The sequence below is a fragment of the Benincasa hispida genome, chromosome 8 (assembly GCF_027475165.1).
Source record: "Benincasa hispida cultivar pf3 chromosome 8, pf3_genome.v1.1, whole genome shotgun sequence".
Taxonomy (NCBI): domain Eukaryota; kingdom Viridiplantae; phylum Streptophyta; class Magnoliopsida; order Cucurbitales; family Cucurbitaceae; genus Benincasa; species Benincasa hispida.
The window spans coordinates 26,830,389-26,847,166 of record NC_143485.1 but is presented as its reverse complement, the minus strand read 5'-3'; the positions used below and the strand labels follow the sequence as shown (position 1 = coordinate 26,847,166).

The 16,778-nt window shown below is 32.3% G+C and overlaps 1 protein-coding gene across 1 annotated transcript; it reads left to right on the top strand.

Annotated features, from left to right (window-relative positions):
* Positions 1 to 6,749: 6,749 nt before the first annotated feature.
* On the top strand, positions 6,750 to 10,530 carry LOC120084228 (ubiquinol oxidase 4, chloroplastic/chromoplastic-like). The gene is made up of 9 exons (XM_039040130.2): positions 6,750 to 7,082; positions 7,229 to 7,424; positions 7,526 to 7,619; positions 7,936 to 8,051; positions 8,516 to 8,624; positions 8,941 to 9,009; positions 9,117 to 9,188; positions 9,264 to 9,311; positions 10,146 to 10,530. The coding sequence occupies exons 1-9, from the start codon at positions 6,973 to 6,975 to the stop codon at positions 10,364 to 10,366; spliced, it is 1,035 nt and encodes a 344-aa protein (XP_038896058.1). The 5' UTR covers positions 6,750 to 6,972; the 3' UTR covers positions 10,367 to 10,530.
* Positions 10,531 to 16,778: the final 6,248 nt, after the last annotated feature.

Sequence of the window (16,778 nt, the reverse complement as noted above, 5' to 3'; positions counted from 1 at the left end):
AATAAGTTCCAAAAGTACAAAACACTTTTAGAATTTTTTGTTATAAAGTGTAAATATTTTTGGAATTTTCTATTTATAAGAATTTTCCTATATATATATGTAATTGTTGTTGGGGATGATGTCCTAAAGTCTCATGTCCTGTAGTTTGTAAACATAGTTTTGTACGAACTTTTGTGATGTATAATATATGATATTTTCTTCACTACTTACTTTGTACATTGGATGCTTTATTTGTTTTATCACAAACCAATAAACTAAAATCCCTGGTTGTCATTATGGGGAAAATTAAAAGGATATTGTACTTTTAGAAACTATTTAGGAAAATATTGTTGTTTTCAAACTATTTGTAAAAATATTGTTATTTTAAATAAGTCAAGAGTTGAAAATTCGACCTAGATAAGTCGAATTTTGAACCCTCGACCTTCTTTTTTTTTTTAGGAAAATATTGTTGTTTTCAAACGGATTCTGTCATCTCAGCAAGTCTGACTAAATAACGAGCTAATGAATCTCCTTCTTTTTGCCACTGAACTTCCCAATCAAATTCGAGAGCGAGATTATGAGAGATAGCGAGAGTTTGAGAGAGCGAGAGTTTGAGTATGAGCAAGAGCGAAAGCCAGAGCGTGAGCGAGATTTTGATATAGAGCGAGAATACCGTACAAATTTTCTTTTTTTTCCTTTTTAATTATTACACATTCCACCTTCTTCTTTCTAATCATTCCTTTTTTTTTTTAATTTTCCATTTTATAAAAAAAATTCTAAAATATTTATTATTTTATTTAAACTCTAAAAAGAATAAATTAAAAAAAAATAATAACTCATAAAAATAAAAAAAATGTAAATTAAATATCTCATTTATATAAAAATAATTATAAAAATCAATGTGTCCCATAAGGCGGATGTCGTCGATTTCGAGCTAGTTGTCATCATCGACTTAGAACTTGAGGTTGCTCGGGTTCTTCTTGATGTTGCTCTCTGCAGGCGCTTCACAATATAAATATTCATTATACTCTCTACGACCCCGACCATGTCCATGCACATATGAAGACGAAGGACCATCTCTGAGTCATAATGTCCTGAACCAAATGCTGGCATCATCATCATCGGACTAACATAATCAGTTTGACTCTACGTCTGCGTCATAGGGGGCAACTCTTCCACATTATGTGCAACCTCATCAAACTCATCCTCTTCCCGAACAGGCCCTCTACGTCTAGGAGCTGGTGGAGGAACAATAGGTATATCGTACATATAATGAATTTCCTCTATATAGCTTTGGTTGTCACTACATATAGCAAGAACCTGGTTCGGATCATTCGCAACCTCACTGAGTCTATTGTTATTCGATCTCTGTGAATTATAAAACAATTAGACAATATTTAAAATAAATTTAAATTAAAAAAATTAGATAATATTCATTCATTTACCAGATGACCCACAGCTGCTCCCAAACGAGTGACGTAGCGCCTTGTGATATTATTATACCGATGAATATATTCTGGAGTGATATCTGTGTCAAAACTGTTCAAGAGAAATCCCTATTGCAATAAACCTTGCACAATAGTGCCATCGCACTACCAAATGTGCAACTTTTTCGGACCAATCTCCAGTCCTTAGGTCAATATCATGCAGTACGGGTTCAGTATTACAAGGCGATGGGATATCCTGCTGAAAACCGAATTGTCTTATCACTCTGTCAGGAAGATGCCATTCACCAATGTGAAAACATATGAGAGGACTCATCGTCCGCCATATGTTTTAACCATTCCTACAAAAAGTAGGCAAAGTATGCACAATAATTTTGTACGGCTCCCAAATAATCTGAAATACAAAATATTATATTAGAGAATATTAAAGAAAAATACAATAAAAATGTGAATAAAATAATCAATTAGGTTTAGTGTAATTTACCTGTTTAGGTTGAAGCAGATCAAACATGTATCTATACTGGTTGACTACATGTGTGGCTATCCTAGTCACACAAATTTTGTCTCTCCACCTAAATTTTTAAATTGATAATTTAGAATTTAAATTAACTAGATCAGTGATATAAAAATTAAATCAACATATCAAGAACCGTATGCTCGTCCAACTAACTGAGCGTCATTAACATGATGTAGCTGTGGAGCTATTGTTGGAAATCGCTCCCAAGCCCATAGTTGCAAAAGTATGAGAGGCCCAGTTATCTCTCGAATCTCAGGTCTTATTGCTTTGCATAGTTGTCTATACAACCATGCCAAGCATGCTCCACCCCACGAATACCGCCCCACATCATGGAGGTTAGCTAACAGTGGCAGAAACATCAAATGAATAAAATGACTTGATTTATCTGAAAACAAACTTCCACCCATCATTTGTAGTATATATGCTCGCACATATCTTATGATGGTTTCCTCGTCTGCATCATCTGTGAGCTCACGAAATTGTGTTCCTAACCATATTAAACTTAACCTCGATCCTTTAATCTTGTTGGCAGGTAGGGTCGCACCGAGGTACAGTTGACAAACTTCTAACTAGTCATCATACATCACTCCGGTGACCGGCTCACCGTCAACAGGTAACCCCAACAACACTTCTATGTCTTGTAGAGTGATAGTGCACTCTCCAACAAACATATGGAATGTATGCGTCTCAGGCCTCCATCTCTCGACCAAGGCTGTGATCAGATGCCAGTCCAACTGAATAAATCCTGCCTCTCGATGTCTGCAAGATATTTCTCCAGTAGTACGATTTCGCCATACAACATATGATCGATGAATGGATTGGTCGTACAAAACATCGGGAGCAACAAGTCCTGGGTTTATCTTGACGCTCCAATGCATCCCTTATTTCTATTCTTCTTTTCTCGAAATAGTTCACGCATTTGAATAATGTTATCTGAACAAGAGCATTTATAGGCAACATTCGAGCTCATTTGAGAACTCCATTTATGCACTCTGATAGATTTGTCGTCATCCACCGATATTTGAATCCTTCATCATGTGCAAGTCCATTGCTCTAAACTAATGTTGTCAAAAAAACTTAGACAACTTCGATTTATTCCTTTGATATCTTCAATTGCTTTGTTGAACTTTTGAATTTGAAACTGACACCTGACACGATAAACATAAACTGACACCCGAAAAGTTCACGTTATCACAACGAGATGAATTGGACAGAACCAGCTACTCGACAACGATGTGGATTTTGTAACCAGTTAGGACATAATCGAAGGAAGTGTCGTTCGTTACTAAGACGGGCTCCAGATAGTTAGGGATTGAATAATAAATAATTTTTTTATTATTATATATTCATTTTATTGTATATTCAATTTTTTTATTATAATTTATTGTGTATTCAATTTTTTTTTATAATAATCTACTGTATATTCAATTTTTTTTTTGTAATCAATAAAGTTTTACATTATAATAATCTAATATATTCAATTTATAGTATAATAATCTAATATATTCAATTTATTGTCTAATGATTATTCAATTATAGAATAATAATCTAATATATTCAATTTGTTGTCTAATGATTATTCAATTATAGTATAATAATCTAATATATTCAATTTGTTGTCTAATGATTATTCAATTATAGTATAATAATCTAATATATTCAATTTATTGTCTAATGATTATTCAATTATAGTATAATAATCTAATATATTCAATTATAGTCTAATGATTATTCAATTATAGTATGATTATTAGCTCTTTTTTCTTTATATATATTTCTATGGAAAATTCAAATAAAGTGAAGACTCTCGCTCTCTCCTAAGATCTCGCTCTCTCGATCTCGCTCTCTCAATCTCGTTCTCTCCTAAGATCTTGCTCTCTCCTAAGATCTCGCTCTCTCACTCTCGCTTTCTCTCAATATCTCGCTCTCTCTGTTATTGTTGTTATTTTTTCATTAATGATTACTAGCTTTCATTTCTTCTGGAACAATCACAAACACTTTTTTTTTTTTATTATTATGGATCTACTTTTTTGTTCGTAGACAAAGCTAATTCGGAATTGTCTTTCATTCCAAGGCATAACTTGTATCCATGCACTTTATGTTTGCCTGGAGTTCGCTCCCAAAAATATAGTCATCCCCACCCCCTCACGTTAATCCCACAAGCCTTCGTCTAATTCGAAATGATAACAAAATGCATAGGTTGTTAGAAGCAGCTCGAGTACACAGATACATATAGTATACCATCTCATTACTTTATTTCCTCTATGAGAGAAAAATAAAAGTAATAAACCTGCAATCTCGAGGGCGGATGTGTGTCAAAACTTCAACCTTCGACAACCTAAGTGAGATTCGCGAGATTTCCCTTTTCGAAGGTTGAAGTTTCGGCTTATGTATTGTTTCCAAGTTTTTCTTTGTTCATCGAGTTCTCAACGTTCGACCTCCACATTAGTCGAGTTCTCAACGTTCAACCTCTAGCCTCGAATTCCCAAAACAACAATATTTCTCTAATAAGTTTCAAAACAACAATATTTCTCTAATAAGTTTTGAAAACAACAATATTAATATTAAAGGTCCTGTCATTATGTAACTTAAGCATGTATGTGATGATATACAAGTGGATCATGTCTTAAGTGATAACCAAAATGGTCTGTAGTATATGGATATAGGAGGGAAACCTTATCCTGGTAACGCTATGGATGCGGCCCGCTTTGTAGAACAAGTTACAAGTGTTGTGACTTGTTACAAATGGTCTGGTTCTGATCATTCATGTGGGAATATGTGAGCAGGGGTGTCCTATACAAAGAGTTTGTATAAGACCTGACCATGAAATGTTAACGTCTCGTTATATAACGTCGTTCATGACAGAGACTTCACTTCACTAGGATGACCATAGGTAACATGACCTCAATCCTAAGTAAGTTAGGAACTCCTGCTATTGAGGGCAGTCCTTTGATTTGCATGGGTGCGAGTGGCCAGTTCACCGACTCAAACCTATCACTTTGAAGATTCGTCTGATTTGGGAGTTGGGAACTCAGCTACACAAGATGGAGTTCACTCATTCCTCGAAGCAGGGGTAAGTAGATAGATTGCTCCCTTAAGGGCTGATCCCAGGGCTTGAACGATATGGTGCCACACACCTTATCATGGCCCAAGAGGTGTCCACACATAGTAGAACTATGTTGTATTGTTCATTAGAAGGATCAGTAGTACTTAAGGAGTTAGATGTAACTACAAGGGCAAAACGGTAAATTGGCTCAGCTGTACTTACGAGCATCTGTGAAGGACTATCACACTGTTGATTGGTTATATCTGATGGACACATAAATATATCTGTGGTAAGGAGAGTTCAGCTATCGGTCTTTAGTGGAATGCCTGACAATTAACAGATGGTGGATCTCGTGGCTAAAAAGTTTAGTCAGCTATTCATGTATCGTTGGAGCTTCGAGCCATAAGCCCATAAGGTCCCCTTGGTAGCTTAATGGATTCAAGTTGAGAATAAATTTTTGGATCAATTTGAAATGTTCAAATTGATAAGAGGAAGTTCGATTATATATGATATAATTGAATTGGTTGATTGTATATGTTATGATTGACTTTATGTATGAGATACATTAATTGAAGGAAAATTGATATAAACACGATAGTTGATATATGATATTAAACTATAGGTTAATGAATATAATATGATTATATTTATTAATTTTTAATTGGACAATTATAGGATAGTTGGCCGTCGTTTTCTCCGTAAATGTGCATTAGTGGGAAGTTCCATTCGGTTTTCGTAACTGAAGAATAAAATGAAAATTGTTTTCATTTTGCAAAGAAAACACAGCACACACGGATAATTGCTCACAAAGGTGTTGGTTGCCTATCGCTTAGTAAATCAGAGACTATACGATAGCTTGAGTTTACTACACGATCGCTGACACATGCGCACTGTCTCGCACTATCTTCTAAACAATTGCTTACTTTTCCCCAAACGGTCGTCTAATGTTGAGCTTTTACTAAACGATCGTATAGATGATCACCTACCTTTTCCTACACGATCGTGTACTTCATCTAAACGATCAAGCAATTTGTCTATATGATAGACTTAACTTTCTCCCACTTGCTTGATCATTGTCTACGATCTATTTTCCTCCTCCCCTCTACCAAATCCGAATAGAGCCCACTATTTGGATTCTCACATCGAGAATACTAAGGGTTCCAAGTAGTGGTGTCGTCCCCTTCTTCCTGATGTTCATGTAGAGGCCGTTCATGGTAGACGACCGGACTTTTGGTGAAGGATAGTTTCCCGTTTCAACGAGAGCGAGAGCGTCCGTTCGTGGAGAGAGCGAGATTTGCCGAGAAGAAAGAGTCTTCAATTGGTTAGTTTCCTTGTTCTCTTTGTTGTTTATTTTTTAGCATGTCGGTAAATTTTTAGTATGATGCATATCTATTTGTTTGAATGCAAATGTGGTAAGTCTGTCACAATATCTTTGGAAAGATCCGCTTCCACTCAGAGGTACTCTTGTATAAGAGTTCCTACAATTGTATCATACGTACATATATATATATATATATATATATATATATATATATATTAAAATTAACAATAAATTTGAATTATTTTAAGTGAACCTATGAAAATTTATTTAAACTCAACTTAACTCAAATGAATTAATAATTCAATATTTTTAACGTGATTGGATTTTTTGAATACCTTTAGAAATGAGTTTTGTATCTCAAGATTCTACGAGAACATATGTGATGTATCCATCGTAAAAGGTAAATCAAACAATAAAGGATCCCTAATCTCACATATAATAGGGATATCTTAACGCCACCTGTTACAAATCTGATGGAAACTTATTTAATAACACCATTGAAAAAAACAAAAATAGAAGAACTTGATTGGAAGGTGGCAGTGGCAAACAACGGAAATGGCCACGGGAAACTGGCAACTGCCGATTGAAAATTCTTCCACCGAGTTCATCCTCCTTCCCCTCACTTTCTCTTCTTCCTCCATCCCAACCTTCATTTCCCAAAGCTATGGCTACTGCTTGCGCCATCTCCTCCGTCCAATGGAAGCCAATCAACTCCAACAACCTCGCCTCCTTCAGAATCCCCACTTCCTTCTTTGCACGCCCTTTCATTTCCAGGTAACAGTTTTTCTAAATCCTTCTTTAACACTCACACTTTTGGATTTCATCTGCTTCCTTCATCGCCATATCCTGAAGGGTTTTCCCAGGACTGAGTTTCGGGATTGATTTCTTATTACGAACTTTCATTTTCTTTATTTATGTAGAAAATCATGTCGGGTGAGGGCAACAGTTGTTAGGGAAGATGAGGAAAAAGTGGCTGTGGAGGATTCATTCCCTCCTAAGGCTTCTCCTGTTCTACACGGGGAAGGGGGTAGTAACCAAGGACCCGAAAATTCACCCTCCAATGGCTTTGATAAATGGATCATTAAGCTTGAACAATCTGTTAATGTTCTTCTCACGGTAATCTCACTTCAAACTGATCACTGCTCTTCATTTGTGCACAATTGGTTCTATACTACTTGATATGTTGAATCATGACTCTGCTTTACTAATCTTTTCAGGATTCAGTAATAAGGATTCTTGATACATTTTACCACGATAGACACTACGCTAGGTTCTTTGTCTTGGAAACTATTGCAAGGGTTCCCTATTTTGGTGAGTTTTTTTTCTTCCTCCTTGAAACAGAGCTAATCTGTAATAATCTTAATATGGGTGACACTTTTTTTTCCTTTTCGGTGAAGTTTTGAAGGTTATACAAACGATTTTATGACATCTAATGAAAAGCATTTTCATTCACGTGAAATTAAGTTCTTTAATAAATATGCAAATAGTTGTTTATTTCATAGAATTGATTCTGGAACTAATTACTTCTGGAGCCAGATTGTACAGCTCCTGTGGATGTTATTTCAGGATGAGAACAGTAGTATCTCGTTTGTAATTGTTTCTAATAATTCTCCCTTTCAAATTGTAGCGTTTCTGTCAGTTCTGCATTTGTATGAAAGTTTTGGCTGGTGGAGAAGAGCTGATTATCTGAAAGTTCACTTTGCTGAGAGCTGGAATGAGATGCATCACTTGCTGGTCATGGAGGTACTTATTATCTGGGGCTTCCTTTAAATGGCACGTAATATCCTTTCCTATGTTCCCCCTCGGAAACCCCATGATTTCGTCTTGGTTATAGTTGGAAGTATTTCCTTTTTTTCAGTTGTCCTAGTATATTGTAGGACTATGGTCAATAATGGGAGTATTAAGGGCATATTAATAATTGGTTAAGGAGTTTGTTAGGGGAGTTTGGTTATAAATACAGTGAGCTGAGGAGGAAGGTAGGCAATGTGGTTTAGCACTTGAGAGAGATCCCAAGATTGGGAGGATCCAAATACCTCTTGTAGTTTGGTTACCATTTATATTCCAATATATTTGGAGTTCTATCAGACCTTATTGATCATAATGGTGGCTGCATAAGACTTGCCTATTTCTTACAATATATTTTCCTTCTAAATCATCTCGATATTGCATTACTGGATTAATTGTCTCTGTTTCTGACTTGAGTGCAGGAATTGGGGGGTAATGATTGGTGGTTCGATCGTTTTCTTGCTCAACATATAGCTGTTGCTTATTATTTTATGACGGTAGTTATGTACATGATTAGCCCAAGAATGGCATGTAAGTGTTGTTGGAGCTGATAAATTCACACCTGCTTACACTCCTTTTCCAGCATCCTTCTATGGGCCTGTTCAGTTTTTACACTGTAATAATTACCAAGAAACAGAAAATTGGCATGGCTTTCCTTCTTAATAAAACTTACAAAGGAATTAAAATGTAAATTGCAGTTTGGCATCAATTTTGGTGTAAAACAATACGAAGTGGCTAGATACTTTGGGCCACCTGTCTACTTTGATGCACTTTAACATCTTCAAGTTTTTTGCATTACTTTTAGTTTTAGTGACATCCGATCTATATTGATATTTGATTAGTGCAGACCATCTTTCTGAATGTGTTGAAAGCCATGCGTATTCAACTTATGATAAGTTTCTAAAGGCCCAAGGAGGTATGTCGGTTCACTATATGATAATGATCTTATTTTCATCTAGTTAACAATAATTCTCAAACAAGAATATCATTGTGATGTGTTCCATTCCCTGTGTTTATCTATAGAGGAGTTGAAAAAATTGCCTGCTCCCGAGGTTGCTGTGAAATATTACACTGAAGGAGATTTGTACTTATTTGGTAAGTTCTAGCTTTCTTACCACATGCATAGTTCTCTTTTCTTCAAACTGACACTAACAGATTGCTTTCATTCAGATGAATTTCAAACTTCCAGAGCTCCCAAATCACGAAGACCAAAAATAGGTACATTTCGAAATCTGGGCTAGTTACTGTAGTTCATCACCCAGTGTATCATAATATAATACTGCCATCATGAAGCCATGTCTTAAACAAGAAAATGTTTATTATTGAAAAGAATGGTTGACAAAAATAGGAGGATAAGAGTAGAAGCACCGAGCACGTGTATGTGACTCTTTTTCTATTCTTGTTATTTGAAGTTTTAAGCTCCCTCAAATTAAATGGACATTTAAATTTAACTGGCTTATAATTTAATACGTAATGGTTGATACTGATGGTAGATGGTTTGTTGTATTGGCGTTCTTTGCGTTAGAAAGTTTGATACCTTCATGGCTTCATTTCCAGATTTGAACTTAAAATTAGAATTGATTGTGAAAACATCAAAAGTTTTACAACTCTTCAATTGTAAAACAGGGTTTTGATTCCCTCTTTTCTGCACCGACTTGATCTCCCTCTTCCTCCTTTGCTTTTCTTCAATATACACAGTTTCGTTCGGTGAAGTAGCAAGATAGCATATTGATATTGTCTAGCAATGCACAAGTTGGCATCTGTTCTATAGGTTGTAGTCCTTGAGTTCTAAGATATTGTCCTAGCAACTGAAGATCATTGTATCTCAGACCTTAGTCGCTTGATTGACTTCAAGCATTCAGAAATTTGCTCTAAAGAAACTGTATAATACATGACAGCACTTGATTTACATTATGGATGTTCTCCCTTTATTTCGTAATACTGTTATATATATACTTTTTCTTGAGACAATAATACCGTTGTATATTTGTTTTCAATTGTGGGCATATTTCTAATTCTTGCACGTTTGAATGTGTGACATCTTTTTCATAGAGAGCTTGTACGACGTGTTTGTGAACATCAGAGATGACGAAGGCGAGCATTGCAAGACCATGAGGGCTTGTCAATCGCACGGGAATCTCCGATCGCCACATTCTTATTCAGAGAGTTGTCCCGAAGATGACGAGCCACCCTGTGACCTTGCTGAAGCAGATTGTGAAGGCATCGTAGACTGTATAAAGAAAACCGTTACTTCTTCCCCTCAGGTAAAATAAAAGCTATGATATATATGCATACATAGAAAGAAATTGTAAATTCACTAGATTCCTACATAGTAAATATCTGTCACATTCATACAGAAGAAAAGATGTAAGGTCCATATATAGGTTATTTGATGATCTTATCTTATAAAAGGTGACATTTCGTCTATCTTTGTAAATGCAGTGGTTTTACCAATTATATAGGGTTCAAATTTCTAATATTATGCAATGGATGCCAATGAAAAAATGATTTTAGTTCACTACTGAGCTCTTATAAAGAATTATCTTATCAATTTAATAAGATTCGTTTAATTTAAGTCACTACGTCTTTGTCACATCATAGTTCTAACTTTATTTTGTTTTTTATTGTATAAAATATTAGGACAACCATCCTTTAGAAGCTATATCAATTGAAAATCGAAATTAATAATTATATCAAAAGATTTTTACACGGAAAATCTTTTGTATACCATATATTTCATAAATGTCCTAAAATTTTAAATTATTTTGTTAAGAGCTTTTCACTTTAGTTTTGGACCAATTTAACATTTTTTACCCTTATTTCAAAATATTTGAAATATCTTGTTCTTTTCTCATTATCATTTTCGAATTTGGACTTTGTTTTTGTTGTTTATTGGTTGATATTCATTCTGGGGTTGTTTGGGGGCTCGAAAAATGGAATGGACTTATAATATATTCTAAAGTTCAGGTTTGGATTGAGCTTGATTTGTAAACCAAATTTATTCCGTTTATTAATCCATGTAGGTTATATATTATGTAAGTAGTCACCATAGATTCCACCAAATGATGAAAATGCTTTAGTTATTGCATGTGCCAACCTAATTTATGAAGTTTGGTTTAATTTTGTATTGATTCAACTATACATATTTAATTAACTTCTAAACTTGGAAGGAAATACAGAAATGCACATAAAAAGCATATTAGTTTTTCTTATTCTTAATTGGATAAGCGGCTGCTAAATAGAGTCTACTCCTCCATACTGCCACTCTTGCAATCCTCGTGCAGCCACATTCCTCCATTCAAGTCCCCAAAATTTTTTATTATTATTTTTTTAAATAATGTGGTGTACATGGTACACTTTGTACAAAGTTTAAGAGTTAATCAATTATTTAGTGTTCAAATCAATATAAAATTAAATTTTGAGTATTTCTTAACATTTTTTTGAACGTTAAAATTTTGGAAACAAGATTTTATATTTAAAAATTTCTATTTTTTCCCAAAACTCATTTTATTTTGATATACGTTTGTTTATAAATCACTAGGCCTTTTTTTCTTTTCAAGATTTGACAGTGAAATAAATAATCAGAATGAGTCCTTTTTTTTCTTTTTTAATAAAAAAAGCTATTTTATTTGATAAAAAATATTATATATATTTTTAGTTTAGGTGATACGTTTAATCGTTCTGTAATATTTTATAAGAATGTTTTCCTCTAGAGAATACTATTCTAAAAACAAAGCACATTATTGATAGATTTTAGTACTCAATACAAATAGGCAGTGATTTTGTTGAATATGTGTACTATTTTTAGATTTTATGAACTAACAAAACTTGAAAACACCGTATTGTGTGTAATAAACAATTATATATTTTTTATATTTTAAGGAGATTCAACTATTTATTGATAGATTAAGAAAGTGAAATTATTTCAAATGGTAAAACTGTTCGAAAATATTTATAAGATATAATAAAATTTTAGAACTATCAATGATAAACACCGATAGACTACTATCAATATCTATCAATGTCATTGACAGACATTGATAAAAATCTATTAGTGTCTACTAACGTCTATCATTGATAGTACTAAAGTTGTATTATATTTTGTAAATATATTTTAGTTCATTTTTCTATATTTTATTAAAATTTTCAGTTCAGCAGGTTTATTATTTTTACATCTTGAAAACAAGTGTATGTATCTAATAATTTGAGTTATTTTAATGTTTAATCATTTATCAATAATCTATTTGAAAATGCATGTAAATATAACTCTAAAGTTATTTGGAGTTCGTCCTCATTTTATGAATGTACAACTTTTTTTCAAACGAAATAAATTGTGTGTCTAAATCATTCCCTTTTGTTTTATTCTTTTAAATTCAAGAATATATAACATAATTGTTTTCTGATTACGGATTCCAGAATGCATATAAATATTTATTTAAAAAACTCAACTTATTTGATAACTTTTTATGAACCTTGTCATTTTACTAATATAAACAAGATTTTGTAAAGAATGTTGATACTGAATCTAAATTAAGACTTTTATGTTCAGTACTAAATACTTACAGGTTCTTCATTTTGTTAGATTTTAGATTTTATGAACGTTCAAAACTTCGAAAAAAGATATGGTGTATCTAAACAATTATATATTTTTCATTGAATATGCAGTTAGAAACCACAATGCTTGGTTTGTTCATATTGACTTTTTCCTAAGAAATCCATAAAAGCAGATAGTTTCTAGCTGCATATTCAGTGGCGTGTCGATGGACATAAAAGGACAGGGAAAGGAGGGGGAAGGAAAAAATAGAGAAGAAGCCAAAGAAGAGGAAAGATAACCCTAAAATTGACTAAATAAACCAAAATTAAATATAAAAAATAACAAAATTTCCAAGTCATTCATATCATCTTTTCATTAGTCAATTAACCGTCAAACAAGCTAAAGGATCATTAAACATATTTTAAACATATTTTTTTAATTTCAAAGAGTTGAAAATGTATCTTCTGAAACTTCAAGAATCAAATAAATACTATCTTAAATCTTAAGGACTAAAAGTGTATTTTGCTCTCTAGGAGATACAATTATCTATCGATAATTTTATTTGAAAATAATGTAAATATAACTAAAAAACATAGTCATATTTCCCCCCAAATTGATACGTTAGAATGTATGTAAATTCAATAAAGTATTTTGAGCTTTTCCTTCTAAAAAACTACATATTACTTATTTCATAACATTTCATGAGCCTTCAATTTTTTTCAATAGAAACAAGATTTTGAATTAAGGATTATATATATACATATATTAGATTTTAAGAAGAAAAAACACATAAGTGATGATTTGGTCATATTGTTTCTTTTTAAATTGATTTTTTTTTTTTGTTTTAAATTAAAATTAGGTGATTTCTCTTATTCCATATGCTTTTTTCTTTTATGAATATTCAAATCTTTTAACACTAAGATTTTGTATCTAAAACTATTGTGTTTATATTATAAATATTATAATATATGCATAGTATAGATGTTCATGCTTAGTGTCCTAAAAGACCATTTGTCACTCTCCCATCACCCCATATGTCATTCTACATGTTGTTCATGCGTCTTATAATTACACACTTAGTGTCCATGTAATTTCATCTCATACTTGTGAAATTGCTTATGGATAGTAGAATTTTATAGATCCCGGAGGAGAGCACACATTGGTGAGAAATTGAAGAGATTTAAGAGATTTTCATAATTTTCTATTTTCTATAATTTCCCTTGTTATTTTATTTATATTTTATTATTTATTTATTTCTTTTAAATATTACAATTCTCGATATTTTGTTCCCATTCTGCTCCTCACTTTTATAACATGTTATTAGTATGAGCTCTTGGCATTTTTCTCACTGAAGGTAAATCCTAAAGGTAGGCTATTTTTTTTCTCTTTATTATAATTAATAAATTAAATGTTGTTTTGCATGTTTCAAATTTCTAATATAAATACAATGTTTTGTGATAGTGTTATCATGAAAAATCTTACAAAACTAGAATTTGCAACCCTTGACATTAATTATAATCATTATTTATCATGGGTGCTTGATGCCGAAATATACCTAGATTCCATGAACCTTGGAGAAATAATTAAAGAAAGGAATACAACTTCCGATCAAAAAAAGGCAAAAGATATGATTTTATTCGTCATCATCTCTATGAGGGATTAAAGATGAAATATCTAATAGTAAAAGATCCCCGCATCTTGTGGAAGAATTTGAAAGGAAGATACGGTCACCAAAAAACGATTATTTTTCTTAAAGCTCATTAGGAATGGATGCATTTGAGGCTCCAAGATTTTAAATCAAGAAATTATTACAACTTCACATTATTTAAAATCAGTTCAAAATTGTTGTCAAGCGGAGAGAAAATTGTTGATGTGGATATGTCAGAGAAGACATTTTCTACATTTCATGTCTGAGATATGCTCTTGCAACAATATCGAGAGAAATTTTTTAAATAATATTTGAACTCATTTCATACCTTCTTGTGGCCGAATAAAATAATAAGTTATTGATGAAAAATCATGAATTTCGACCAACTAGAACAACATTATTCCCTGAAGTGAATGTTGTGAATTTTAATGATCGTGGTCGAGGTTGTGATCAGGACAAAGGAAGAAATAATTATTCTTTCCGTGATGGTCATTATAATCATCCAAATTTCAAAGAACCACATGAAATGATGATTATAAAGGAAAACCTTCATAAGATAAGAGTTAAAAAAATATTCAATCGAAATACTTCCGATGTGGTATCACTAGGCATTGGATACGTATATGTGGTACATTAAACATGTAGTTGATCTTTATCAAGCTTCTCTGAAGAAAAGATGAAAAAAAATATGGAAGCAAATTTTTCCTATCAGGATAATAATATATTTGATTCATCGATCCAATTTGACAAATTTAGGTGTGGTAGACGTCTTTGAATTTCCTGAAGAGAAAATTGCCACAATTGATGGCATAGCAAATGCTTCTTTTGATTTTGAGAATATCTAGAATTAATGTTGTTTTTTTTTAGAATCTATCTTCCATTTTTTTTAATTAAAGATGAATTTTTATATTTTTATTTCTCTTATTGTAATTATTTTGTTTAATGAAGAATCATGGATATTTTTCATATGTTGAGTGACTATATGTGGATTTATTAACCCACCAAGTGGACCATTTAGATATTTTATGGTATTAATAGATGCATCCAGTAGATGGTCACACATATGCTTATTATCAACTCGAAACTTTGCATTTGCAAGATTACTTGCTCAATTAATTAAGTTCAGAGCACAATTTTCTAATTTTACAATTAAATTCATTCGTCTTGATAATGTTGATAAATTTATTGTTGAGGTTGATGCCTTAAATCTCGTGAGTTTCATAGTTTTTAAATTTTGCATACAAATTATTTATTTAATAAAATAAGATGTTATTTTATTTGACATTTAGTATGCATTAACTCAATCTAATAGACAAAGTTCCAAGCTTATTTTATGTAACTTAAACATGTATGTTCGATATATAGGTGAATCATGCTTAAGCAATAACCTAAATTGTCTGTTGTATATGGATAAGGTTGGGTACCTTATCCTGGTGACACCACGAATCAGCCTACTTTGTAATTGTTACAATAGGTGTAAAGTATTACAAACGATCTGATCCTGATCGTTCATGTGGAGACATGTGAGTAAGGGTATCCTATATAAAGAGTTTGTATAAGACCGGACCACAAAATGATTAATCTCTCTTTATAACGCTATTGCTCGAAGAGATTAACATTTCACTAGATGACTATAGGTGACTTGTCCTTAATCTTGAGTGAGTTATGAACTTCTGTATATCAGGGCGATTCTTTGATTTGTTTGGGTGAGAATGTCCAGATTCATTGACTCAATAAGCCTACTATTTTGGGAATTTGTTCGAGCGGGGAATTGGGAACACAACTACACAACATGAAATTTACTCCTTCCCATCTTGAGGATAAGTAGATGAATTTTCTCTTAAGGGCTGATTCCGGATCTTGAACAATGAGACATCTTACCCTCTCACTGGCCATGAAAGGGTTTAGTTTATAGTTGGAGTATAACTAATTATTCATTAGAGGGATCAGTGGTACTTAAGAAGTTAGATGTAACTATATGGGTAAAACGATAATTTGACTCAGCTGTAGTTATGAGCAATTCGTGAAAAGTCAACTTACTATTGATTGGTTATATCAATGGATACAGAAATATATCTACAGTGCGAAGAATGCAGTTGACAATCTTTAGTGGAGTGACCGAAAATTAATGAACGTTGATTAATTTATTAAAGACTTTAATAAATTAATCTCATACCATTGGAGCTTCAAATATGTAGGTCCATAAGATCTCTTTGCTAGCTCACTAAGGATAAAAACAAGAATTAATTGTTTTTGGAATAATTTAAATTGTTCAAATTATTTAAGGGAATTAAAGGTATTACTTATATTAATGTGATTAATATAAAGTTTAATGTATATTGATACATTATAATATATAGTTAATTATAAATATGATTTATAATTACAACTATATAATATGTGAGAAATAAATATTTGAATGAGATTAAAAAATTATTTATATAAATACTGTAGGTTAAAATTTAATGTGAATATAATTCATATTAAAACTACAAATTGTAAG

What these genes read in the sequence shown, in the direction of transcription:
- LOC120084228 (XM_039040130.2), top strand. Translation starts at nt 6,973, where the DNA reads ATGGCTACTGCTTGCGCCATCTCCTCCGTCCAATGGAAGCCAATCAAC. An exon ending in CTGTTAATGTTCTTCTCACG is followed by an intron (nt 7,425 to 7,525) that starts GTAATCTCACTT and finishes TAATCTTTTCAG; the next exon opens with GATTCAGTAATAAGGATTCT. An exon ending in GTTTCTAAAGGCCCAAGGAG is followed by an intron (nt 9,010 to 9,116) that starts GTATGTCGGTTC and finishes GTTTATCTATAG; the next exon opens with AGGAGTTGAAAAAATTGCCT.